The sequence below is a fragment of the Pongo pygmaeus genome, chromosome 6, assembly GCF_028885625.2.
Source record: "Pongo pygmaeus isolate AG05252 chromosome 6, NHGRI_mPonPyg2-v2.0_pri, whole genome shotgun sequence".
In the NCBI taxonomy this organism is placed as follows: domain Eukaryota; kingdom Metazoa; phylum Chordata; class Mammalia; order Primates; family Hominidae; genus Pongo; species Pongo pygmaeus.
Genome location: NC_072379.2, coordinates 3,687,065 through 3,714,878, shown reverse-complemented (window position 1 = coordinate 3,714,878; position 27,814 = coordinate 3,687,065). Strand labels below are relative to the sequence as shown.

At 39.7% G+C, this 27,814-nt stretch overlaps 1 protein-coding gene across 4 annotated transcripts in view; it reads right to left on the bottom strand.

The window, feature by feature from the left end:
- SDK1 (sidekick cell adhesion molecule 1) overlaps nt 1–27,814 on the bottom strand; it is a 989,261-nt gene that overhangs the window by 631,519 nt on the left and 329,928 nt on the right. For all 4 annotated transcript variants that reach the window (XM_063667220.1, XM_063667221.1, XM_054494717.2 and 1 more), the window contains exon 2: nt 14,638–14,797. In XM_063667220.1, coding sequence (XP_063523290.1) covers nt 14,638–14,797 — 160 coding nt within the window. The remainder of the gene's footprint in view (nt 1–14,637; nt 14,798–27,814) is intronic.

Genomic DNA, 27,814 nt, shown 5'->3' with positions numbered 1-27,814 from the left:
CTCACTCTGTTCCTGCCCAATCTCCAGGCTGTCCAGTGACTGATTCTAAGGGCACTCCAATATCCATGCAACAGCTCACGCAAGAGAAAGTTGGTTCCTGTGGCTTTAGAACTCTTCAAAATTCCACACCCTAGAACATAGCCAAAATAATTTTGGCTGAAATATATTCTAAAGTTACTAGGTGCTCACCACGGTCATAGGAAAACCTAAATAATGTCTCGTAGAATCATTTCTTTTTTTCTGGGGGAAAAAAAAAAAACCATGGCTTCCTGGTAAACCACTAAAAATCATGGGAAGATAAAGAATCCCCTCAAACTGGGACACATTTACCTGTTATAAGAAGTTCTCCTGAGTATGAGCCACTAAAATTTTAGAAAACATCTGACAAAATACTACTTTAGAATACTGTTCAGCAGTCCTTTCCAAGCACTGCCAGATGCTATGACCGAATCTACCTGTCACAGGCCAAAACCACAGCGTCAGTGCAGAGGAGAACATTTATACTTCCCCTAGGTGGTCAGGGAACCTAATTTGATTCATAAGACAAAAATTTGCATATTTGTTAAAATTAGATGTAAGATTTTTCTTTTTCAATGGTGGGGGGACTGTCAATATCCATTTTATGTCACTTTAGATAAGACTATTCTCCACAACTGTAATTTTTATGCTGGTATGAAGAGATCTATTTTGCATGAAAATAAGCAACCAAGTTCTATAATAAGCTTTTATACCTTGGACCAAAGCCTATTCTTATCCTTAAGGTGAAAAAAAATAAACGGTTAAGATAAAAATAACTGTAAGCCATTTATGTCCGTCTTGGAAATACATCAATTCTCTTTTTGGAATGGCATGATAAATAATTGTTTTCAATTTTATTTTTATAAATTTTCTAGATGAAATTAAAAAAATCCAAAGTGGGATGAGTCTATAGCAGGTTTTCTCCTGAAGCAAAATAATGAAAGGAAAAACCCAGACTGTGCTATAACAAGCTGTCTCAGAAAAACACAAGGAAAAGTCAAACTGAAATTTGTTAAAACAGAGATATATATGTGACTTTGATGGTGTATACAGCTCACTAATAGGCCCTAGGCATCGGGCAAGCTGAGGTTATGTTTTTAGTTCTTTCAAAAGAATTGAAGTAATCAATATGAAGTTAAATTAAACAGTATGGTAATGACGTAAGCTATGCAAAGGGAACACAATATTTGTAAAAGTTATTTAATCTGTATTTTATTTATTTCAAAATTCATATTAAATTGAGAAGGGCAATAAACAGGTCCCTGTGTGGGAGGGTCTATGGAATTTGTAGCACTGGTTTTAGGAATATAAATCTGGCGAATATAAGCTCTCCTGATATCAATTAGATGTTAATCTTCCATAACTTTTTATTGATGCCATACCATGAATGACTACATTTAAACTTTATCTTCATTAATAGTTATGAAAGCCAATCCAAAGACTTAAGAATTAATGTTGAAATGTTCCCAAGACTCCTCCTCTGGGATTCCCGTTTATGCGACTTTCTCTAAAATAAACAATGCTTTGGGGATCATTCATTCTTCATTCATTCCAACTTTTCCTTATTAAATCAGGGGCAGAAAATGTGCAATCCATATTTAGTGAAGCACGAACAGATGACTAGAACCGTCTGTCAAATCTACTGTGAGCATTAATTGCTCTCTCAAGTCGGTAAAAAAGGAATTTCAGAAAACCTTCAGGAAAGAGGACATTGCCTTTTCTTAGGGATAAAAATCTTTTATTGCATGTCTGTTGACTTAATTCTTTATAATGCCAGGTTCTCTATGAACATAAAAGTTGGGGACCATTATATCGAGGATTAAAGTATGAAGGCAAATGTTTCTACATAATCAAAAAAATCCACTCCAATGCATAATGGAAAAAAGACCTAAACCACTCTATTAAACATTATAAGCATGAGAAAATTAAAAACATAAATTTTAAAAGCTTCCACTTGTCTCACTTGGGAGTATTTGTCAACAATTAATTATGTTACAGAGTAGTTTGGTCAATTCTGGCAAGGTCTTCACTTAGCTTCCACAATGATCCCTAAACAAAGAACCAATAATTATCTAAATCCAAATCATTTCCAATGAGAACCTTAAAAAGCCTAATGCTAATTCTGCCTCAGAGATTCTCCATAAACATTCATATCTGTTATGACCATACAGAGTTCCAAAAAGCAGTCAAACTGAAGCCAGAAATAAATACAAATAACACTCAACTTTGTGGGGAGAACATGAACATGAGGTCACACCACATTAATATTATGGATCTAAATTAAATAAGATAGCACCTGCTGTCCTTGCTGTTGTAAGCTAGACACTTCATAGAGGACAGGAGCAAAGAGGAGTTAACTAGAAGAAGAAAGCTGACATAAGCTAAGGTTACAAAAATGAAAGCTGAACACCAAGATGGACAACTAGAGAAATTAAGCCCTTTTCAGGAAGATGTAGATGGGAGTCACACACAATTAGGTTGGGTGATGAGGAAACCAACTGAGAAAAGAGTTCTCAATTAAATATAATAGACTCTTCTTCTTGGTGAGTACAGACAGAGCTCAACAGATTAAAGTAAAACAAAACAGAAAGCATGTAGAAGCTGAGCATGGTGGCTCACATCTGTAATCCCAGCACTTTGGGAGGCCAAGGTGGGTGGATTGCTTGAGCCCAGGAGTTCGAGACCAGCCTGGACAACATGGTGAAACCCTGTCTCTACTAAAAATACAATAATTAGCCAGGCATGGCAGCATGTGCCGGTAGTCCCAGCTACTCAGGAGGCTGAGGTGAGGGGATCACTTGAGCTGGGGTGGCAGAAGTTGGAGTGAACCATTGCACCACTGCACTCCAGCCTGGGCAACAAAGTGACACCCTGTCTCCGAAAAAAAAAAAAAAAAAAAAAAGATCTTGTAGAGAAATCTTCCCCACAGCTTAGTGATGAATTTTAGATTTTAGTTATGTAATTTGTCTCAGGGTCTCGAGCCTAAAGAATATCACCAAGGGACAAGTTTGGAAAAAATGGACCTGTTCATAATATTAAGCCTTCAGATATATAAACACAGTGTATCTTCCCACTGATTTAGGTCTTCTTTTTCTTCTTTCAGCATTGTTTTGTAGTTTTCAGTGCAAAGATCTTACAGACCCTTTGTCAGATTTATCCTTACTTCAGATTTTTTTGTACTATCTTAAATTTTTTTCTTCTTCTTCTTGAGATGGAGTTTTGCTCTTGTCGCCCAGGCTGGAGGGTAATAGCACAATCTCGGCTCACTGCATCCTCTGCCTCCTGGGTTCAAGGGATTCTCCTGCCTCAACCTCCCGAGTAACTGGGATTACAGGCATGGACCACCATGCCCATCCTATCTTAAATTTTAAATATATAATTTTCAGATTTGTTTGCTAGTACACAGAAATATAATTAATTCTTACATGTTGATCTTCTATCTTGTAATGTTGCTAAACTCACTTACCAGCAGCTTTTTAAAAGTATATAACATATTTTCTACATAAATGATCATGTAACTTGAAAATACAGTTTTAGTTCTTTCTTTACGATCTGGATGCCTTTTATTTCTTTTTCTTGCCTTATTGCACTGGCTGGTAACTCCAGTAATTGGGATTTGCAAATTTGGAAAAAATTATTTCTTCAAATATTTTTCCTCCCACTGCCTCCTTTGGGGATTCCAATTACACAACTATTAGGCCATCTGAAGCTTTCCCACAAGTCATTTGTGCCCTTTTCATTATGTTTGATTTTTTTTTTCTATCTGCCTTTTATTTTGGATAGTTCTATTGCTATATCTTTATTAATATCTTCTTCTGTGATGTCTAGTCTCCTGATAGTCCCATCCAGTGTTTATCTCACACATTATTTTCATCTTTATAAGTTTGATTTTTGCCTTTTTTGTGTTTTTCGTGTCTCTACTTTGATCATATGCAATACAGTTATAACTGTTTCATTATCTTTCTCTGTTAATTCTAATAACTGTGTCAGTTCTGGCTTGGTTTCAATTAATTGATTTTTCTCCTGATTATGGGTCATGCTTTCCTGCATTTGTATATGTTTGATGATCTTTGATTAGATTCTAGACACTGTGAATTCTCCCTTGTTGGGTACTGGAAATTTTTCCATTCCTATAAATATTCATTAACTTTGTTCTCTGATACTGTGAAGACATTGAGCAATAGTTTGATCCTTTTGGGTCTTGCTTTTCAAGACTTGTTAGGCAGAACCAGAGCAGTATTTGGTCTAAGGTTAATCATTCTCCTGACCGAAGACAACTCTGTGCAAGCTATCTGATAAACTCATGAATATGAGGTTTTATGGTTTGGCTGGTGAGAAAAGACACTCCGCTGAGTCCTGTGAAAGCACAGGGAACTATTGCTTCTAATCTTCTTGGATAGTCCTTTCCCTGGCCTGGGGTAGTCTTCTCACATGAATGTGCTGATGAATATTCTGCCAAATATTAAAGGGGGACCCTCTGGAGGATTCCAGCATTCTTTCTCTGTGTAGTGGCTTTTTTTTTTTGAGACCGAGTCTTGCACTGTCGCCCAGGCTGAAGTGTAGTGGCGAGATCTCAGCTCACTGCAAGCTCCGCCTCCCGGGTTCACGCCATTCTCATGCCTCAGCCTCGAGAGCAGCTGGGATTACAGGTGCCCGCCACCACGCCCAGCTAATTTTTTTTTTTTGTATTTTTAGTAGAGACGGGTTTTCACCATGTTAGCCAGGATGGTCTCAATCTCCTGACCTCGTGATCTGCCTGCCTCAGCCTCCCAAAGTGCTGGGATTACAGGCGTGAGCCACTGCGCTTGGCCTGTAGTGCTCTCTTATCCAATACCCTGCCCTTAGAAATCTAGCTGCCTTGATCTTTCCAAACACTCAGCTCTCTTCAACTCAGAAGGTCTTCTAGGTTCTGCCTGGGTTTTCCTTCTCTGTGCCACAGCCTAGAAATCCCCTCAAGGCAGTAAGCAGAGGGCAATTATAGGGCTCACCTTGTTTGTCTTCCATCTCTCAGTGATCACTCTTTCACTGCCTGATATCCAATGTCTTGAAAACAACTGTTCATATTTTTGTCCAGTTTTACAGTTGTTTCAAATGAGGCAGTTAATCAGATCCCAATTACTTTATCTTGACCCAGGTTGCCAGTTTTTAGGGAGACAAAGAGGAAGAGAGGACTCAGCCACAGAATTAGACAACAGTTCTAGAAGCTGCCCTTTCACGTAAGCCACGTATCCCAGCATATAGAATGTTGCCAGAGATATCTGTTGTGGATAAGGATGTTGTGGGGAGTCTCTAGTAGCCCCAAAGAAGAGTCAAGCATGCATCCATAAGGTCCTGGAATAAGATTATGCCTTCTGCAGAAGGGAACTACATACACTGAAGAGCAATTTCTGATGTCCTTAGGACAAACTGAAGTCCTGATCCCATAGGTATTAAGAAAATATGACAGCCTGGGAACATAGTGAGATCTCATCTCTACAAAATATATATATTTTGTATATACATATATATATTTTAGCCTAAGCAACAGAGCAAGACTCTGTCTTGAAAGAAAGAAAATATGCAACTAGAGATAAGCATTATGAGGGAATTACTAACAGAACTATGTAGCCATAAGAGTAAGACTACTCTCTCAGTTATACACAGGCCTCACCAATTGATAGAACAGTTAAACACTCAGGCCTGGGATTATACATGGGTCACCTTGATCCGGAAAATGAAGATGTCACACTATGACCTTACTCATGCGTGGCCAAAGGGAGCACAGTGAAGGAAGAGCCTTCCAAGCAGACAGAGCTGCAAGTAGTACCTTTGGTCCTTAAGTTTGAATAGGGAGAGATTTGAGAAAGAAATGGCTTGAGAATAGATACAAAGAGACACTTGGGCAGTAACAAATGGCTTGGCTGATGGGAAAGAGGCCTGGGAGAAACAGAACTGGAAATTCAGAAACAAGAAAGTCATATGTTAATAGCCCAATGGGGGTGGGTGTAATATGTGGATTTTTTATATCACTCGAGAGCATCCACTTCAGATAAGGCACTCACTCATCAATCAATTGAAGAGGATGACTCAGCTGTGGGTGTCATTTAGATTTCTTCTCAACTAATAAAATGGGACATAAATCGGTCATGTTGGCAAGGACTGAGGCTATGAATGAATCCAGCAGCAACAGCTCCTCCTCACCAAAGCTAATCTAGCTTTTGCCACTGCCAGATGCCAAACCTGGCAACAGCAGAGAATGATGCTGAACCCTCAGTGTGACACGATTCTTCAAGCTGGCCACTTGTGACTGGATGCTTATATCTGACCTTTCTACCATGGAAACATGCAGTGACTCTTCCTAATCAAACTCAGTATCTCCTCTGGATATGGATCTGCCTTCTCTGCTCATTGACTAGGCCAGCACCACAATCTGGGAGCTTGAATACCTCCTATACACATGGCAGCCTGCACAGAGTTGTCCCAGATCAGGGACTCATTGTACTTACTGAAGGAGGTATGAAAACAGGCACTTTCCCCAGGGGATCCGGTAGGCCTAGTAGATATTACATCACCTGGAAGTAGCCACACTAATAGGATAATAGGATTCGGAACAATGCCTGGTAGTGTTGGCTGGACATGATGGCTCACGCCTGTAATCTCAGCACTTGGGGAGGCTGAGCTGGGTGAATCACTTGAGCCCAGGAGTTTGAGACCAGCCTAGGCAACATGGTGAAACCCTGTGTCTACAAAAAAATAAAAGAATTAGCTGGGCATGGTGGTGTGTGCCTGCACCCCTAGCTATGTGGGAAGTTGAGTTGGGAGTATGAACTGAGCCCGGGAGGTAGAGGCTGCAATGAACTGTGACTGTGTCACTGCACTCCAGCCTGGGCAACAAAGCAAGACCACGTCTCAAAAAAAAAAAAAAAAAAAAAAATTGTTGAACCTGAGGTCAAGATATGATTGGCCCCTATCCTGGCCATCTATTTGTTTTTTTCCGAACTTTAGGCTCTTTTGGATTACAGATCTGAGTTCTCAGAGGGGGAGATTTCCTATAGAAGAAAAAGGGACCCAGAGAATTTGACTCTAATTCATCCTAGTCACTTTGTGTACTTCACGCCAGTGGGCTGGTGAAAAAGAAAGGTGTTACTACACTGATGGAGGTAAATGACTCTAATTACCCTGAGACACTAGGGCTGGTGCCACACAGCAGAGGTGAGGAGGAGAGAAGTCAATGGGGTATCTCTTAGTACTCGCAAGACCCGTTGCAATTAGAGAATCCATGGCCCAACAAAGGCAAGGCAACTAAAAGCTGAGATGAGGGCCTGGGCCACCCAGCACCAAGGAAATTCAACTAGCTGAAGAGCAGGCTGAGAGTTATGCATACCTAGAATGGGCAGGAGAACATAAATACCAATTATAGCCTTGAAACTTGGTCCAATAAGAAAAATAGCTTGTTCTACTAACTCTCTTGAACAAAGTTCTTGTTAGAAACTATAGTTGACTATCTTCCGAGAAGGGACTCTTTCATGAATTAGACTTAATAGCAGGTACAAGTTTCACTGAGGGGTTCAAGGAATAGACTCAATTTTGTCCTCTTACACTGCATTTAAAAAATCCTTTCAGTCTGGAAGTGGTGGCTCACACCTGTAACCTCAGCACTTTGGGAGACCAAGGCAGGAGGATTGCTTGAGACCAGGAGTTCAAGACCAGGCTGGGCAACAGAGCAAGACCCTGTGTCTAAAAAAAAAAAAGCTAGCTGTGGTGGCACCCATTTGTGATCCCAGCTACTAGGGAGGCTGGTGCAGAAGGATCACTTGAGCCTAGGAATTCGAGGCTGCAATGAGCTATGATCACACTACTGCAGTCCAGCCTGGGCGACAGAATGAGACCCTCTCCCTCAAAAAAAAAAAAAAAAAGAAAGAAAGAAAGAAAAATCCTTTTAGCTCTACCTTTTACTTGAGCTGCTGCTGTGGTCAGCACTTCCAGGCAGCCTTGAGTGGCTTTATGGTGGCGCAGCTGGCATCACTTTGCCTCAACCCATGCCTCATATTTCTTGCTTCCTGCCCTGGGGATTCTCTGGCACCACAGCCAGCAGGTTTAGCTGCTTATTAATGCTTGAGCTAATTAGAAATGAAGGCTAATAACCATGGGGCCCATATTTATCAGCCAAGTACAGGAACTGATAAGTATTTTCCTCTTTCACTCATTAGGGTGGGCACTTCTGAGATGCATTTCATAAGACTCCATAAAAGTTCCAAACAAGATTGAGCTCCAGCCACTTAGAGTGACTGCCAACTTGATAAGAGATCCCTGCACTGGTGCTTCCTTCCTCCCTGCTTCATTTCCCTGCCTTTACACCTGCTGCCTGGGATGACATTCACAAACAAAGAAGGAGACGCAAGTTTTATCTCTGCCACTGTCATCAGGAGACCCCAGGTTATTAGAGACACAACTGTCTGATTCGTTGCAAATATTGTCCCAGTTTGTTGCTTGCCTTTTAACTTGTAAGATTATTTAAGCATATGGGCAATTAAAAAGTTTCTATCTTTTATACAAAACTTGTAAATATTTGTAAATTTATCTGTGATCTGTTTCTGGTGAAGTTTCTCAATGCTTTTGTACTTTGTCCTGGTATAGTCTGAGATCATTCAAATATTCCCTTTATGTTTCCATTTTTTTATATTTAATTGTTCATTGTATCTGAAATTTATTTTGATGTTTAATGAGGATCTATTTTGAATGTTGTTTGCAAAAAGTTGTTTTTAGCATTGGTTTGGGAACTCATTTGAATATATATATAATTTATTTTTTTTTTTTTCATTTTTGAGACAGAGTTTTGCTCTTGTTGCCCAGGCTGGAGTAAAATGGCACGATCTTGGCTTACTGCAACCTCCGCCTCCCAGGTTCAAGTGATTCTCCTGCCTCTCGAGTAGCTGGGATTACAGGCATGCACCACCACAACCAGCTAATTTTATATTTTTAGTAGAAATGGGGTTTCTCCATGTTGGTCAGGCTGGTCTCAAACTCTGGACCTCAGGTGATGCGCCTGCCTCAGCCTCCCAAAGTGCTGGGATTACAGGTGTGAGCCACCGCGCCTGGCCTTGATTATATATTTTTTATAAATATAATTGTCTGGTTCAAAATGCTCCTCTGGCATACTGTTTAATTTTATACTATTAACATGTTACTTATTATGGCATTCTAATATGCCTTAGGTTCTAGAAAAAAAAAATCCTCCCCATTATTCACTTAATGTTGTGAAAATTTGTTGGTATTCTTCTGTTTATATATCTAGATGAGCTTCAGAAAAACTTCATCAGTTACTTCCCCAGAAAATCCCATTGGCATTTTTTATTAAAATATCCAGGCCAGGTGCGGTGGCTTACACCTATAATCCCAGTACTTTGGGAGGTCAAGGCTGGCAGATCACTTGACACCAGGAGTTTGCGACCAGCCTAGGCAACACAGTGCAACCCCATCTGCGCAAAAAATAGAAAACTTAGCCAGGTGTGGTGGTGGGTCCCATGGTCCCAGCTACTTGACAGGCTGAGGCAGGAGGATTGCTTGAGCCCAGGAGGCTGAATCTGAAGTGAGCCATGATCAGGCCACTTGCACTCCAGCCTGGGCAACAGAGTGTGACCCTATCTCAGCAAAATAAAATCAGCTATTGATATTAGGTTTCTGAAAAGCTCTACTGATGTTAGGCTAAAATTCTACAATGGCTTCAAAGGAACTGTAATTTTTATAGCACGTGGGTTTCCTACATAAGTATCTTCTTTTATATCTCATTACACACTTTCCACGTGGGTTCTACTCATTTCTTATAAAACTTATTCCCAGGTATTTCATAATTTTTATTGATACTGTGAAATGTGTTTGCCTTTTTATAAAACAAAAGAAAAAAATAACTTTTCCCTTAACCATTCTTATTTTCCCTGGAATAAAGCAAGAATAAACATCCATCAAATTTCTGTTTTTATATTGTCATAGAAATTGAACCACAGAGGCAGGTTACATAAGAAAACTGTAAAATTTTTAGGAGTTTAGAGTATACAATTATTCCTTCTGTTACAATAATAAATATTGTGCCTAGCATTAAGAAATTCTTGGCTTAGGTGTATGTATATGTTGAATATAATTAGAAAAGATTTTTTCATTCCAAAGTAGAAAATAATTTAGAGTAAATGCTTTCTGAAAACAATACAAATCCACCTAAGACATCTATGCAAACTTAGTTTAATTGCTGAATTACCATTAACTTGCTAATGTAGTCACCTGTGCCAAAATGTAGACATGAGCATCAATATGAAATGTAACTTTTGAGGCCAGGTGCGGCGGCTCACGCCTGTAATCCCAGCACTTTGGGAGGCCGAGACAGACAGATCACTTGAGGTCAGGAGTTCGAGACCAGCCTGGCCATCATGGTGAAACCCATTCTCTACTAATAATACAAAAATTAGCCGGGCGTGGTGACACATGCCTGTAGTCCCACCTATGCGGGAGGCTGACAATCACTTGAGACCAGGAGACGAAGGTTGCAGTGAGCCGAGATTGCTCCACTGCACATCAGCCTGGGCAACAGAGTGAGATTCCACCTCAAAAAAAAAAAAAAAGAAATACAACACTTGAAATTCACTGTGCAGTGTGTAATGCACTGAATAGCAAAGAAAATGCTATTTTAAGTCGAAGCTAGAAAAAGTAAATGTATAGCATTTGCTCTTTATAAGGTTAGCATTTTCATAACTGACACCAAAGTGGGGAAAAATAAGGGTCCTGTTAAGGTAGGAAACAGCTACCATTTTCATAAAGTATCCATGTTTTTTTCATTTGAAACTTAGAAAGGTCTCATGAAGGCTAACATATGATAAATGAAGGTGCTTATTGGAAGGAAGTAGATGAAAGAGTAATTTGAAAAAATAGCATGAGATTTTTGGGCAGGTTTTATATCTTGGAAAAAAAAAAAAAAGAAGATAGCAAGAAGCTATGATAGATTCCTGATAACCCATCTCAGTGTCTGAGGCCCTCGTGGAACATAATATAATTTATTACAAATACCCCAAACAATTCTTGCTTCAGAATCACCCATTCCTCCTTATGTTTCACATGTCATAGTAGTGAAGCACATAGCTTATTTTAATAGTCCATGTATAACGAGTCACTCCCTCAATCTTGCTTCAATACAACCAACAACGTTTTGTCTTCTTGTGTGTTTCCAATGAACAAATACATTTGCAAGGGCTCTTAAGAAGAATGTAAATAGCGTTCCACCTCTTCCTGTAGTTTTAAGTTGACTGCAAATTGTCTTATAAGTTTGAAAGGTTGCATATATAATAGCTTATTGTACATTTTGGCATTTAAAATAAAACCGTTACATCATTTTTTTTTTAATTTTATTTTTGAAGATGGAGTCTCACTTTGTAGCCCAGGCTGGAGTGCAGTGGCGCAATCCTGGCTCACTGCAACCTCCACCTCCCGGGCTCAAGCAATTCTCCTGCCTCAGCCTCCCGAGCAGCTGGGATTACAGGCACGTGCCAACATGCCTGGCTAATTTCTGGATTTTTAGTAGAGATGGGGTTTCACCATGTTTGCCAGGTTGGTGGTGTCGAACTCCTGACCTCAAATGATCCGCCTGCCTCAGCCTCCCAAAGGGCTGAGATTACAAGTGTGAGCTACCGCGCCGGGCCTACACAATTGTTTTAAATAGAAATGTTGCTTGCCTTATGAAGGTGTTATGTCTGAATAAACTTATCATAGGTTGAAAATATCCTAGGTCAAAAATGCATTTAACATACCTACCCTCACAGACACCATGGCTTAGCCTAGCCTATATTAAGCATGCTCCAAACACTAATACCAGCCTACAAATGGGCAAAATCACCCAACACAAAGCCTGCTTTACAATAAACTGTTGAATATCTCATGTGACTTATTAAATACTATAAAGTAAAAAACAGAATGGTTTCTCACCTGCATCAAGTCAAAAAATTGTTAAGTTGAACCATCATAAGTTGGGGATCCTCTGTATATTCAACGAAATGCAAATAATACTTTCGGACCCATATTATCCATTTAAAAAATCAAAAGAATTCTTTAATAGTGGGAACTTCGATATTATTCTGTTTTAACTCTTGCACCCCCGAGAGAGAGTTCCACAGGAAGACTCAGATAAGGGACAGGTGTGCTTTCTCCTGGGATGGAGGAGAAATCACTATTACAGGTGGTCGGGAAAGAGAAATGGCTTGGTGCCTACACAAAGGCCGGTTCTTGGGGAATTCAATTTCAGAAAACATCCATGTGGAAACTGAAGATCTAGGAAACAATTCCTTTCCCACCATCCAAGGTGTGTAGCCTGGCCGCCAGGCCACTGTCACACACTATCCACATCATGCCTACTTCTTATTAGGAAGAACAATCTGGGTTCTTTGAAACTCCATTCCTGTCTTTCTGGGGCATACAAAGCACTATGTAATTTAATTTTTATGAGAACCCTCATAAAAATGAGGGTGATGTGAGCTTTACTGTACTCATTTTTCCGATGGGAAAAGATCAACATGGTTAGATAACTTGTCCAAAGTCACACCGGTAAGTTGAAGAGCAAGTCCCTGAACTCCGGTCATCTGCATCAGCCACTACTCAAATAAGGTTCTCAACTCTAAGTTCACTTTTTCTGTTTTTGCTTTCTTACACCCCTTCTAACAAACCGAGCCTTACAATATCACATGGTAATAATGTATAATGCTGCCTACGATCACTCGAGCCTTAAATGCTCACAACACTGCAAATGAGGAGGGATCTTTCCCATTTTGCAAACGCTTACATTACTCTCTTTTCACTTACAGGAGGGCTCATGGGCCACCTGCCTAAAGTTATAACACCATAGCTCAGGTGCAGTGGAGCTGGATTCCGCCAGTCCTGGGATTCAGGACTGTTTGATTTCAACATGCTATGATCTAGTATGATAAACTTATCCCCGAGTGTAGATCCTCTGACAGGGTAGGCCCAATAACGTAAGCAGTCACACACTCACTTGTCTAAAGCATGGGTGGGTGATGGGAATGGGCAGAGCATGTGAGATGCTACAAGGGAGGGGGCTGCCAGAGAGCACCGAGGAGAACCAGGGAGTGTCCATGCCTTTGCTGGGGGCAGCTCTGCTCAGCCGCCTGCTCCTGACTGGGGCTGCAGACCAGGCAGCCAGGCCTTCTGACTGGTCTACAGAGGCTGGGAAGCAAGGTTTTTACAGAAAATCTTACAACTGTCAAATGTTAGCAGCTAATAAAAAAATATGCTGTGGCTCACACCTGTAATCCCAGCAATTTGGGAGACCAAGGCAGGCAGATCACCTGAGGTCAGGAGTTCGAGACCAGCCTGGTCAACATGGTGAAACCCCGTCTCTACTAAAAATGCAAAAATTAGCCAAGTGTGGTGGCTCACGCCTGTAGTCCCAGCTACTTGGGTGGCTGAGGCAGGAGAATTGTTTGAACCCAGAAGGTGGAGGTTGCAGTGAGCCAAGATCACGCCACTGCACTCCAGCCTGGGCAACAAGAGTGAAACTCCGTCTCAAAAAAAAAAAAAAAAATGCTGTAAGCATTCCCATATATATTTTTAATTGATTTTTAAAATACAAACACACATACAACTGACACACACATAAATTCTGGGCAGGCTGAGTGTGGTTCCATGGACCACCATATCACAACCTCAGAGGTAAAGAGAGTGAGTGGGTGGGCTATTCCCCATTTGAGCAGCTTATTATTCCACTTAAAATGCCTCTGTACAGCCCACTCTTTCTTATTTCATCTGAAGAAGAACATGGCATCGCTGATTTTGCTGATTTGCTGATTGATGGTGGGGCCTCCTGGACTTTTCTGACATGCTAGTTCTCCATTCTGCACAGAACTGCAGCATCTAATATTATCATCCTCAAAAGTATAGCCCTGGAAAGCTCTGAAGCGTGGTAAGACCCTGGGCTCCAAAGGCTGTGCCACTGCCTCCAGGTGAATCCACACCTCAGTCTTATCCTGATCTCGTGCTCTGCCGCAGGTTCAGGCCCTCTGTCCCCACATCATGTCTACCCCATGTGCATCAGATCCCTGGTGCCTGGCACAGTGCCAGGCACATGGCAGGACTTCAACATATACTGTTTTTTTGCTGCTGAATATAGAGGCTGTATACATGCCCATTCTCCATGATTACATCCATCCCTATCTCCACTTGAAAACAGATAGGAAAGACTTTTGCTGACTACTCAGAGCTCCAGAAGCTACCAAACTAAAGATCTGTTTAAACATTTGTGCCTAGATAGGAGCAATACTTGTGGGTGGGGCTGTTGCCCTTGGAAAGTAAATGTATCATACTAAAGCTGTTATTGGCATTGCTCTGTAACCATAGCTTTTTGTTGCCTGATAATTTCACTAATGGGCTTACTTTTACAAATATAATGATAGACTTCCTAGGTGTAAACACAACCTATATGAGAATAGTAAATCACATTCTAACTACATATTCAAATCTATTCCTTTAATCTTGAATGCATTAGAAATTCAATGCAATATTTTCACTCATTGTGCTATGATGGCCAATAAGGCAAGTATTCCAAACACATCAACTGAAATGGGATCTTATTTTCAAGCTATCAATTACTTGTATTCGCTGCTGTAGGTGGTGAGCTCACTGTCATCGCGCATCCACTTGAACTCCAAAGGCCAGCTCCCTTCGGCAAGGCAGGTGAGAACAAGGCGGTTCCCTTCCAGGTGGATCTGTGGTAGGCCTGGCTCCGTTTTAAAATATGGAGCAACGTCATCTGAAATATTAAAAAAAAAAAAAAAAAAAACTGAAGTACGCATGAAAGTGGCACTCATCTAATTAATAAATCTACTATTTAAACAAACCTAATATTAAAATGAAAGCGATGGCTATTTGGCCCAATTAAGAAGTAAATAATCCTTTACCAAACCCTGGAAACATGCGATACACCTCAGATAATATTTCAAAAAGCTGAAAGCTCAATGATACCTGCATTTGAAAGCATCTGACAGGTTCATCCAAGTTATTTCCACTTATGGTTAATAGCTTACTGAAGGGACACATCGGACAATCCCTGTACATACAAGCCTTTGGTTTTAACTAGGCAATCTATTTGCGAGAAAACAGTCAAGTGTATGCAAGCTATAAAAGAGAAGTTTCCTCTATAACCTTCAATTGGTTTTTAAAAAACAGGATAAGCAAGATTAACATACATACATAAAAGACATGAATTGCAACCTAGCTTTCCTTTCATACACACGCGGAAATGGTCTCTCCTGGTGACTTTCAATGGGATACAACACAGGAAACTCGTGGTATATTCACATAATGGAACAGCGCACCGCAGCAAGAATGCAGCAACAACTGCTACACACAGCAACACGGGTAAATCCCACACACATCAAGTCGAGTGAAAGAAGCCAGGCAGGATTTTCAAAAAAGCTTATAGCATGTGCAACTATTCAAAAGTTCATAAAAGTTCACAGCCAGATAAAACTAATCTATGGTGTCAGAGGTTAAGGATAAGGGTTACCTCTGAGGGATGGGATAGCGACAAGGGTGAAGGTAATGGGATGGCTTATGAAAAGCAGGTCAAAATTTATTTCCTGATATGGTTACAAAGGTACATTTACTTTGTGAAAATGGACAGAATACTAGATATGATTTGTCAATGTTTTGTAGATCTGTTTCAATGACATTTTTTAATATGGATGCAGCACACTTGGCTTCTAGCTCTAGCATCACTAATTAGCTACATGATCCTCATCAGGACTTACAGGTTTTTGTTTCTTCATCAGCAAAATAAACAGGATTATATGACTCCTCATTTTTCTACAAAAGTCCCCAAGATCCACCTGCATCATCAGCTTTCTAACTTTCATGCAGGCCTCCTCCTCTCTCTGCTCACACCGAGCACTCCAGGCACACTTCACTTCTTGCACATTTAAACCCAAGCCAAGCTCTTTCCTAGTATTATGGTCCGAACATCCCCTCCAAAACTCATGATGAAATGTGATGGCCATTCTAACAGTCATAAGAGGCAGGACCTTGAGGATATGACTAGGTCATGCGGGCTTTACCTTCAGGAATGGATTAATGCTGATATTGTGGGAGGGGGTTAGTTATCAAGGGAAAGGGGTCCTAATAAAAAGGATAAGTTGGGCCCCCATCCTCTGTCTCATGCACTCCCTTGACCTTCTGACTTCCATGACAGGATGATATAGCACAAAGGGCCTCCCCAGATGCACTGCCATGTTGTTGAACTGTCCAGCCTCTAGAACCATGAGTCAAATACACTTCCATCATTTTTGAATCACCCAGTCTGTTACAGCAGCAGCAAACGGACTGAGACACCTACTGTGGGGCCTTCACACTTGGTCTTTCCTCCACCTAGGATGCTCTGTGCATGCTGATCTTTTCTCATCCTTCAAGTTAACTAAAGCTCCTCCTGCACAATATGCCCCAACAAGTCATTATGTTTATTCCATTCACAATACTTATCAGATTCTGAAATTAAAGTGTTTGTAGGTTATTCTGCAGTACATTAGTCTTGATCACTTCTGAATTCCTAGCACCTAGAACAGTGCCAGGAACTAAGGGGCTATCTAATAAATATTTGTTGAATGAATAAATATAATAACACAAACATCAGCAATAGCTAGTATTTATTATTTACTATGTGCTGGAAACCATTCTAAATGCCTTATATATATATTAACTTACTTCTCACAAAAGCCCTACAAAATAGATGTCATCATTATACCCATCATAACGACGAATAAACAGAAGCATGGAGAAGTTAAATAACTTGCTCAATGCTACTCAGTCAGTAGGCAGTGAAGTCATGATTTAAATTCAGATAACCTAGCTCCAGAATCTACCAATTCTATATATTTTTACTCCAAATGTCACATATTTCTCAATACAGAAAATTTCTTTTCAAGAATTCATACCCAACTTTAAATTTTTAGTAATTTATTTGTGACATTACTAAGCTGTTCTTATCGATTACCATACATTTAACAAACATCAAATAGCACATCAGAAATGTTAACATTGAAACTAGTTGCACATGAAACTATAGCACATAAACTGAATATACAGAATTTAAATATAAATATATAGGTTATTTTGTCATTTTGTTGATCACTATATTCCATCATAATCAGTATATTAGTAATACAATATCACCAACCTCTCACAAGTATTTATTCATTTATTCATTCAAATAAATAAACATTAAATTGCTTCTATGAGTATGACAAGAACTTACAGTAGGAGATTTAACCTAGTCAATAAGATGAAATGCAGGAGCTGAGAAAAAAAGTGTTGGCAGCACTCAAAACACTTAAACAGGCCCTCTGGTAGGAGCAAACATGGCGAGTACCCTTGGGCAGTATGAAAGATTGAACAGCAAGCCTTGCTGCAGGTACAAAGAGAGTGACTGGAAGCGAGATGAGCAGGGCCAGGTTGTGCAGGGCCTTGAAGGCAGGGCCAGCACGTGTTCTGGTTCCCATCCCATCCTCGCGTGATTATCCATGGTACCCACCTCACATTCAAGTGTTCGAGTATTAACAACATGTGTGATCACCCTATTTATAACCTTGTAAAAAGTACTGTCAATATGATGATGATGATAATGATGATTAGCTCTTACTACAAAAGGACAGCCAGTTGTGGTGGCTTATGCCTATAATCCCAACACTTTGGGAGGCTGAGGCAGAAGGATTGCTTGAGCTCGAGTGCAAGACCAGCCTGGACAACACAGTGAGACGCCATCTCCACAAAAAGTTTTTTTTAAAATTAGCCAGTGTGGTGGTATGCACCTGCAGTCCCAGCTACTAAGGGGGCTGAGGTGGAGGGATTACTTGAGCGTAGGAAGTCAAGGCTGCAGTGAGCCATGACTGTGCCACTGCACTCCAGCCTGGCAGACAGACCAAGACTGTGTCTCAGAAAAAAAAAAAAAAGACAGCAAAAAGCCTTAGAAGAGGTTGTGTGATTGTGTTGTTAAAAGAACATTCTGGCTGTAATACGAGAAGGAATAAACGAGGGAGTGGAGTAGTGGGAGGACACCAGTCCAGAGGCCACTGCAGTGATCTGCTTTAAAACAATAGTTAGGTGGGAAAAAAGATTCAGTGATAGATTGGTTACGGATGTGAAGGAGAGGGAGATGTCAAGAAGGATTCTTATGTCTCTGACTTGTACAACTTTCTGTTCAATAAACATGCATTGATTCTATGTACCAGCCTTTGTAATCAGCATTGGGAATACAAAGTGTAAGACACAGTCGCTGTCCCTTAAGAGCTTATAATCTAGGTCTGATGCAGGAATGTAAGTAGTAAAGTGTTAGATGCTGTGATAGCACACGTAACTCAAAGTCAGGAGTCGTCAAGCCTTGTCCTGTTCCAAGAGTTCCACCTGCTTCTGCTGCACCTGACACGTGCTGAGCTGTATTTCAAGTGCATTCTTAAATTTGATTGTAGCTGTGTGTCCAATTTCCCTTTTTGCTATGTACTTCAGTTAAAATCATCTCCTCTTATTACCCAAACAGTCTAATAAAGCTGAACTGCAATGGAGGTAGCTTTGATCTTGTGGGATTTACTGAGCTACAGGCTTTATTAATGTCTTGCCATTTGCACTCTGTTTAGCAACAGAAAATGAAATGCCACTTCATATGGTTCCAGTGTCCTACATGAATGAGTCATAGAAAACATACATCTTTTTGAAAGGGAAAAGCTTCAAGATAGAAACTCAAAAATTTGAATTTGGTTTTGCAATTGATAGAGCATCATCATTTTAATATAGTATACAACAGATATGAATTAAAATGATACTACAACTCAATTTTTCATAGACTTTATAGTTAGCCAAACATGCCTATACTATGTACAAATTATAAGGCTGGGTACTGTGAGCTAGTAGGAAAAAAAAATGCTCATTTTAAAGAATGGTTTCATATAGTTGGCAAGCAAATATCTTGAGATCCAAATGGCTGTAAAATTATGGTTAACACAGACACTAACATTCATTATAAGAAGGAGGGAGGGGAAAATATGTCAACACCCTGGAATTTTAAGCGTTCAAATTAAAATCATAACGACACGTATTTTGACATAGATTAGCCAAGGTGGGGAACAGCACTTCTCTGAGCCCAGCACTATTTACCATTGAAATACATATAGTAGGTCATCAAGTTAAAAGAGGGCATTAAGGTAACAAAACACAAAACTTTGGGGACAGAAAGGGAGAAAGAAGGATCAGTATCCAAGTCTGCACAGATCCCCTGCAAAAGCATTTGATCTTTACATACTTTAAATGGGAAAGAGAACATCCTGAAATGATTCATAAAGAAAATGACTGAGTTGCCTCTAAGGTAAACTTATAAAACTTTGACCTAGGGAAAAGCCAATGGCCCACATATTAATCTTTGAGAGGTGTGTGTGTATTTCAAATAACAGACATTCCCTTCCTCAGGAAAATGAGCAGACGTTAAGAATACTTCTGTATTCTAACAACGAACATTAGAAGACCCTAGAATAAATTACTAAGGAAAAGTGAAATTTCCATTTTCATATAGAAAGTGTTCTATTCTTAAAATAGAACATAAATCATTTATGAAAGAGTCTCATCTGTCTGGATAATATAGGTTTAAGGTCTGCCCAAAGGACAGGAATGGACTTAACATTCTCTCAAGACAACATCATAATTTTTAACTTTTAAGTTCAGGTTCAGCAGGATGTGCAGGTTTGTTACATAGGTAAACTTGTGCTATGGGGGTTTGTTGTACAGATTATTTCATCACCCAGGTATTAAGCCTAGTATCCACTGTTACTCTTCCTGATCCTCTCCCTCCTCTCATCCTCCATGCTCCAATAGGCCTCAATGTGTGTTGTTCCCCTCTCTGTGTCTATCTGTTCTCATCATTTACCTCCCACCTATAAGAGGAGAACATGCGGTATTTGGTTTTCTGTTCCTGTGTTAGTTTGCTAATGATGGCCTCTAGCTCCATCCATGTCCCTGCAAAGGACATGATCTGCATAGTTTTTATGGCTGCATAGTATTCCATGGTGTATATGTACCACATTTTCTTTATCCAGTCTATCATTGATGGGTATTTGGGTTGATTCCATGTCATTGGTATTGGGAACATATGCGTCTATGTGTCTCTATAACAGAATGATTTATATTCCTCTGGGTGTATACCCAGTGATGTAATTCCTGGGTCAAATGGTATTTCTGTCTTTAGGTCTTTCAGTAATCACCACACTGTCTTCCACAATGGCTGAACTAATTTACACTCCCACCATCAGAGAAATGCAAATCAAAACCACAACAAGCTACCAGTTAGAATGGCTGTAATTAAAAAGCCAAAAAATAAGAGATGCTGGAGAGGTTGTGGAGAAAAAGGAAGGCTTACACAACATCATAATTTTATGTGAAGATGACACTTCCCTAAGTAAACATTTAAGGTTTTCAGATCCAATGTAAATGTATTTAACGGTACCTCTCCAATGTGAGAATAATCTTCTGCTCATCTAGAAAGGGACCGTGACCCAACTATCTGCAGAGGAAAAGTCTTTCACATGGGCGGCAGCTGGAGCCTACTACCTCATCCTGTGTCTCCTGGCTTCCCTAACATCAAGAAGGGGGGTCTTGCCATGGATTTTCATTGCTGTTCCACAACAGCTAAAATTAAGTCTTATCACCTGAAACCCTTCAATGGCAGAATGAATAGGAATCAACTATGAGGTATCAAGCAAGTTGAACTGCAAGTTCTTCTTTTGACTCCGCCCAAGAGAGCTTCCACTAGGATAATCATTACCTATTCAATAATTTGCCCTTTTCTCCTCCATTTTAAAGAGATAATGAATAAAGAAATAATCAACCTCCACTTAGCAGAAGAATCAACTGTACCACAAACAAGGGGGGGTGGGGAGGAGTCTCTGAAGCCCACAAAGTCCACGTGTCCTGGTAAAGTGACGATGAGCTGTATTAAGCCATCATAATCAGCACCGTCAATCAGGTGCGAGTCCAGCCGGGAGGATCAGAATGCCAGCGTGAACGGAGCAATCAGCCAGGGCAGGTTCTTTATTACTGAACTCTGCTTTTGCCACAGCTGAATTTCCCAGGGCGACTAATCTTTCAGCTTAAACCACTAATCTTCCTTTCAAAACTTCTTTTATATCAAATTCAAACATTTTCATGCCCCAAGCTTATGAATTTACCATGAGCGAAAAGTTTTATTTTTCAAATTCCAGGGAGAAACAAAAGCACAGGGCAGAATGTATCATTTGTGAACAACTATTCTGAGAAATGTGGGTAGAGGATCCTTTTCTGGTAAGTGTAGTCATTCAAATTTCAGCTGCTGGCAGTTCATTATGTATACCTATTGAAGCCAGGAATTTAATCTCACACTGCAACGTGCTTTCTTCATAATAGTAATATCAATCTTTTTAAAGACAACAATTATGATTTTCAAATGTACTTCTGGGGTGAGGTTTAAATAGAGAACTAGATATGTGCCACTCTACTTAAATATGCAAATATAGACAGGTCCACATTTTGATGCTGTAAGAGGATCCTATAACTGGTTTTTTAATTTAATTTTTTTATTTCCATAGGTATTGGGGGAACAGGTGGTGTTTGGTTACACGAGTAAGTTCTTTAGTGGTGATCTGTGAGATTTTGGTGTACTCATCACCTGAGCAGTGTACACTGTACCTAACGTGTAGTCTTTTATCCCTCACCCCCGTCCCACCCTTTCCCACAAGTCCCCAAAGTCCATTGTATCATTCTTAGGCCTTTGCATCCTCATAGCTTAGCTCCCACTTAGGAGTGAGAAGATATAATGTTTGGTTTTCCATTACCCAGTTACTTCACTTAGAATAATGGTCTCCAGTTCCACCCAGGTAGCTGTGAATGCCATTATTTCACTCTTTTTCACAGCTGAATAGTATTCCATGGTTGTACTAGTTTACATTCTCACCACCAGTGTAATAGTGTTCCCTTTTAACCCCATCACCATAAACATCTATTATTTTTTGATTTTTTCATTATGGCCACTTTTGCAGGAGTAAGGAGGCATTGCATTGTGGTTTTGATTTGCATCTTCCTGATCAATAGCCATAATTTTTAAAAAATCAAAAAATAATAGATGTTGGCAGGGATGTGGTGAAAAGGAACACTTTTACACTGCTGCTGGAAATGTAAACTAGCACGACCACTATGGAAAACAGTGTGAAGATTTCCTAAAGAACTAAAAGTAGAACTACCCTTTCATCCAGCAATCCCACTCCTGGGTATCTACCCAGAGGAAAAGAAGGCATTACACGTAAAAGATACCTATGACTGTTTTAGGACAAAGTCCTCTATCTGCTAAGCTAAGAAAAGGCAATTAGGGCAGGGCAGTTCAGGCTGCACTTTCTGTCACCACCCAAGTAAATCGTTTGGTTGTTAAATGTGAAAATAGAGGCGGCGGTGCAGGAGGAGGAAGAGCAGGAGGAGAAAGGAGAAAAAGGACATAAACGAATGGTACATACTAATTCCCAAACTAGGCAATTCTCCCTCCAATGAGGAGTGGCTCTATTATCACAGCAAATTCCCAGGCTTCGTTTTCTTAGCTTATCATAAATATTTCTAAATACTTCCCAGTGGCAGACTTTCAAATATACTTAGATGTACCATCATCTTCTGTCGATCTAAAAATATATATATATATCACCCACCCAACTTCTCTGTATTTCACCCTATCTCTCTCTACTACTGCCTTGTAAAATAAATATCAGACATTTCAGGATGAAAGGTAGCTACAATTGAAAGAATATATATCTTATTTCAAACAATCAAAAAAACTAACACAAGTCAAAGATTGTGCTGCGTATTCCTTGATCTCACCATAAAGTCATCATTTTGTACTCAAAAGTTTGACTAACAAGTATGGGATTTTCTCCAAGTAATTTGTCCCTAGTGTCCTCTCCATATTTGAGTCAGTCCATGTGAAAACAGAGAAAGCAGGAGGGTCCCTGAGATTTCTATTAAACAGCACTGTGAACAGTTTGCCTATGCAGTCAGCCAGTGGGGAAGTCAAACTGATTCTCTCTGTTTTCTCTGAAATCAATGCGAATTAACAGCATATTTAAGGGAACTCTTGGGGTAAACCTACCCTTCCAATATTCTCCCCTAAGAAACCATTCAAGCTTCCAGTGAGATTAATCCACAGTTGAAGCTGATGGTAGAAACATAAATGGCTACATTTATGTACTAGTTTTATCTTGCACTGTGCTAATCTATTTCAGTATATAATTTAATAAGACACAGTGGGATAAATACAATTCCCCTGTTTCTCCAAACTGAAATAAGCTTCCAGCTCTCCAATATTTTACTTCAAAGTAGAAGTATACTGAACTGTCATTTCTAGGGTTTGCAGTGAAAAAGTATAACCAACCAAAATAAGAGGAAAGTTATCAGAAATAACCAACATTATTCTTGAATATGGCACAATATTTCTTTTAAAGATTCTTTCAAATAATCTTAAGAAATCAACCCTGATTAAATAAAAAACTGAAAGGTCCAAGAAAAGAAACTCAAATATGATTTACCTTCTCCTGCTTATCTGTTTGCTGGTGAGTTTATGGCAAATATGTACTGCCATAAAAACTGAGATGTAACAGATATCCACGTGGTGAAGGTTTAATTTTACATCAAGAAATTACATGAGAAAAGAACTTGAAAGGACATCTAAGTTCAACCAAAGCTTATTGATTTTAGCAAAGTTACAAACCATGGAGGTTTCTCAAGAAGTAACCATATGTGATTTGAGTTTAGAGCAAGCACTTTGGAGCCCTGGGTTCAAATCCCAGCTCTATGCCAGGTGTGATGCCTCCCGCCTGTAATCCCAGCACTGTGGGAGGCTGAGGTGGGCGGATCACCTGAGGTCAGGAGTTTGAGACCAGTCTGGCCAACATGGCGAGACCCCATCTCTACTAAAAACACAAAAATTAGCTGGGCATGATGGTGTGTGCGTGTGTTCCCAGCTACCTGTGAGACTGAGGCAGGAGAATCACTTGAACCCAGGAGGCAAAGGTTGCAGTGAGCCAAGATCGTGCCACTGCACTCCAGCCTGGGTGAGGGAGTGAGAATCTGTCTCACGGTGTCTGGGCACCGTAGCTCACGCCTATAATCCCAGCACTTTGGGAGGCCGAGGTGGGCAGATCATAAGGTCAGGAAATTGAGATCATCCTGGCTAACACAGTGAAACCCCATCTCTACCGAAAATACAAAAAATTAGCCAGATATGGTGGCACGTGCCTGTAATCCCAGCTACTTGGGAGGCTGAGGCAGGAGAATCGTTTGAACCCGGGAAGCAGAGATTGCAGTGAGCAGAGATCACACCACTGCGCTCCAGCCTGGGCAACAGAGCGAGACTCTGTCTCAAAAAAAAAAAAAAAAAAGAAAAAGAAAAAGAAAAATCCCAGCTCTCCCCTGACTAGCTCTGTAATCTTGGACAACCGACTTAACCCCCTATGTCTGGGTTTCTCAGTCAACAAAGCAATAGCACCAACTTCTTCAAGAGAAGCAGTTCTCAAAGTTTTTGGTCTCAGGATCCCTTTGCAACATACAAAAACATTAAAGACACCTAAATTCTTGTTTATGTGACATTTCTTTCCTTCCATATTTATCATATTAGAGAGTAAACCTGTGAACTTTAAAAAGTTATTAATTCCTTAAAAAATCAAAGTCATTACATTAATACAAAAGACATTTATGAAAAATAACTATATTATCCAAAAGAAAACTAAAAATTCTTAAGAGTGGCACTGTTTAACCCATTTTCAAATTTTTCCAGTGTCTAGCTTAATAAAGGACAACTAGATTCTCACACCTGCTTCTGCATTTAGTCTCTTGTAATATGTTGTTTCAGTTGAAGGATATTAATAAAATACAGCCTCCCAGATACACGGCTGGAAAGGAGGGGAGTATTTTAATTGTTTTTTCAAATAGCTGTGAACATTTTTGTTAATACTGTAGTAAAACTAAACAAGTGTCAGTTTCATAAAGGTTAGTTGCAATGTGGACTCTGAAACCCCATAAATGACACTTTGGTGCTTTGTTACATTAACATCCTTTAGACCGTCCTGCACTTGGAATGGATCTTTTCCATACACATGGCTTTCCTGGTTCGCTGAGTGATGCAGGCGTTCCAAACGCTGACATGTTTCATTATACAATGTAAAAAAAATCACAAATTAATATAGCTACCTATCTCATCAGACACCTCCTGAAATAATGCGAAAGTGTCCAGCTCATGGTACGCATGTTCAAGGTTTCCAAAATGCTAATTTTTACTTATGAGCTCAATTTTTATCTTTAGCCACAAATACTGTCAGTTGTTTTCATTGATGCGACAAGCTTATTTTCTTCATTTTCAAGAAAATCCTGCCAAATGCCCAAGTCTAAATTACTATAGTTTTTCTGTCAGTCACTACTTCAAGTAAAAATGGGGTGCCATGCAAAAAAGCAGCCAGTTCAGCTCCCAGCTCGGACAACCTCCCACATCCTTTACCTTGAGACAGCCATCACATTTTGGCGTACAGCAGAAGAGTTTATATGTAATTCACGTTTCGACACAGAATATTTTAAAAATTGTATTTGAGTCAAAGCTTAATAGAATTAATAATTTTTACTACTTTAAGGCTATTTTTGAGAGAGCTAGATTTTGGTTTCTACTCATAGGTGTGTGACAGGGATGAGTAACACGCCAGCTGGTGTAGTTTGGCACCACTGCCTCGGGATACGCGCTCAGGTGCCAGAAGTTTTCTCACGACTGCTTTTAAATCATTGCCAAAAGCTCAACAAAGGGAGAAAGTACAAAGGTCTATTCTGATGAAATGATTTTGGCCTTGTGGCCGCCCCCCGCAAAGGGGCTCAGGGTCCGCCACAGGTTCTTGAACCACACTCTGAGAACTGCTGTTCTAGACTTGTCTCAAGGATTAAATTATTTAATGTGTGCAGAATGCTTATGCCAGCACCTGCTAGAAAAGCACAATCTACGTGTTAGTTCCTATTCAAACATGTTGTCACAGAATGAAATTGCATCTTCCTACAGAATGCTGAATCTTGAACTTCATCCACAACACATTTACTTTTGGCTTTCTAAATAACACACATAAATCAGGCTACCGTCTTAAATGTCAATAACTATTAAGCCAAAGAAGTTGTTCAATTTAAAGAAAAGAAAGCATTCATATTTTCAATTACTTCAGAATTCCGGAGAAGTCTAGATATTGATTTATTTGCTCTGTAATTCAACAAATATTTATTAAATACCTAGTAAACATCTATGAAATGGGAATACAAATGAGAATTTTGAAAAAGGAACACAGAATAGGATCACACCTTCATGGAGCTTATCTTCTAGTTCAGGGAGATAGACAGTAAACAAAGAAAATATATAGTACAGTCGGTTTTACTAATGCACATATTTCTTTTATTCAAATTACTTCATATGTGGTTGAGAGATAGGAACTGATATTTGTATAACACAGAAGTTGTAGTGATTTATATATGATATCCCCCTGGAATATTAAGGATCTAAGGTGCTCATGAACAAGCTTTATCACTGAACCCAAAGGTGAGCCTTAAAATAAAAGGAAATGATTAGCAGCAGCAGCACAACAAATAACAACTTTAAAAACTAAAAATAAAAAGTGCCTTCCTTTGTGTAGTGCAGGTAGTGACTAGTGGCCAGTTTAGGGTCTTCACAAACCACTTCACTTTCTATGACATTACACTATTGAGAGAAGTTGAAGGTGCATCTTGGAAGCCCTTTCTCTTTTTAACAAAACAGCAAATCAATGAAGAAAGTTACTAGTAGAATTATTTCTTTATTAGTGTCCTGATTGCAAAATTCCATAGATTTTTGAAGGCTTGTACCTAACACTTTTTTCGTAAGTTGTGTTATTTTGGTTTATGATTTCACAGATTTTTTTTTCAGGAAGACACATACAGAATAATAAGAGAAACACCTCTATATAATGTAATGATAATGCTATAGAAAAAATAAAAGGAAGAAGAGGAAAAAAGAAATCTGGGGAAGAAGTGGCAATTTTCAACAACGAAGATTGTTTTAAAAAGCCCTCGTTGAGAAGGGGACATCTGAGTAAGAAAGGGAAGGAGCTGATGAAGGGGGTCATGCACTCAGGTTTCCTGACAGCAGAAAAAGCAAGTACAAAGTCGCTCATGTGGGAGTCAGTCCAGTGTGTTCTAAGATCAGTAGTGAGACCAGAGTGGATGAAGTGCAGTGAGTGTGGGGGACGACAGATGAGGGTAAAAAGTAAGAGGAAGAAGTCTTATGGGACCCTGGACTTATAAGGGACAATGGAAGCCAATGGGGAAACTTGAGCAAAAGTTTGATAAGTTCTGACTTCACTAGCTCACTCCTCACTCCGCACTCAACTCTGATGCAATTGGGCTACAAGGGCTGAAGCTGGGAGACCACTCAGGAGGCCATCTTGTTAATCCAGATGAGAAAGGATGATAATTTGGTAAACTGGTTGCAGTAAAGGTGGCAATAGTTGATCAGACCTGGGCCTAAGGGTGAAGCATAAGAGAAAAAGAAGAATCAATGACAATACCAAGATTTCTGGCCAGAAAAAACAGAAAGATGTAGTTGTCATTTCCCGAAATAGGAACTCATGATGGAAGGGGCTGGCTCAGAGGAAAAGAACAAGAGCTCAGTGTTGAACTTAGGATGTTTGAAATACCCACTAGACATCCACACAGAGCTGTTAAATTA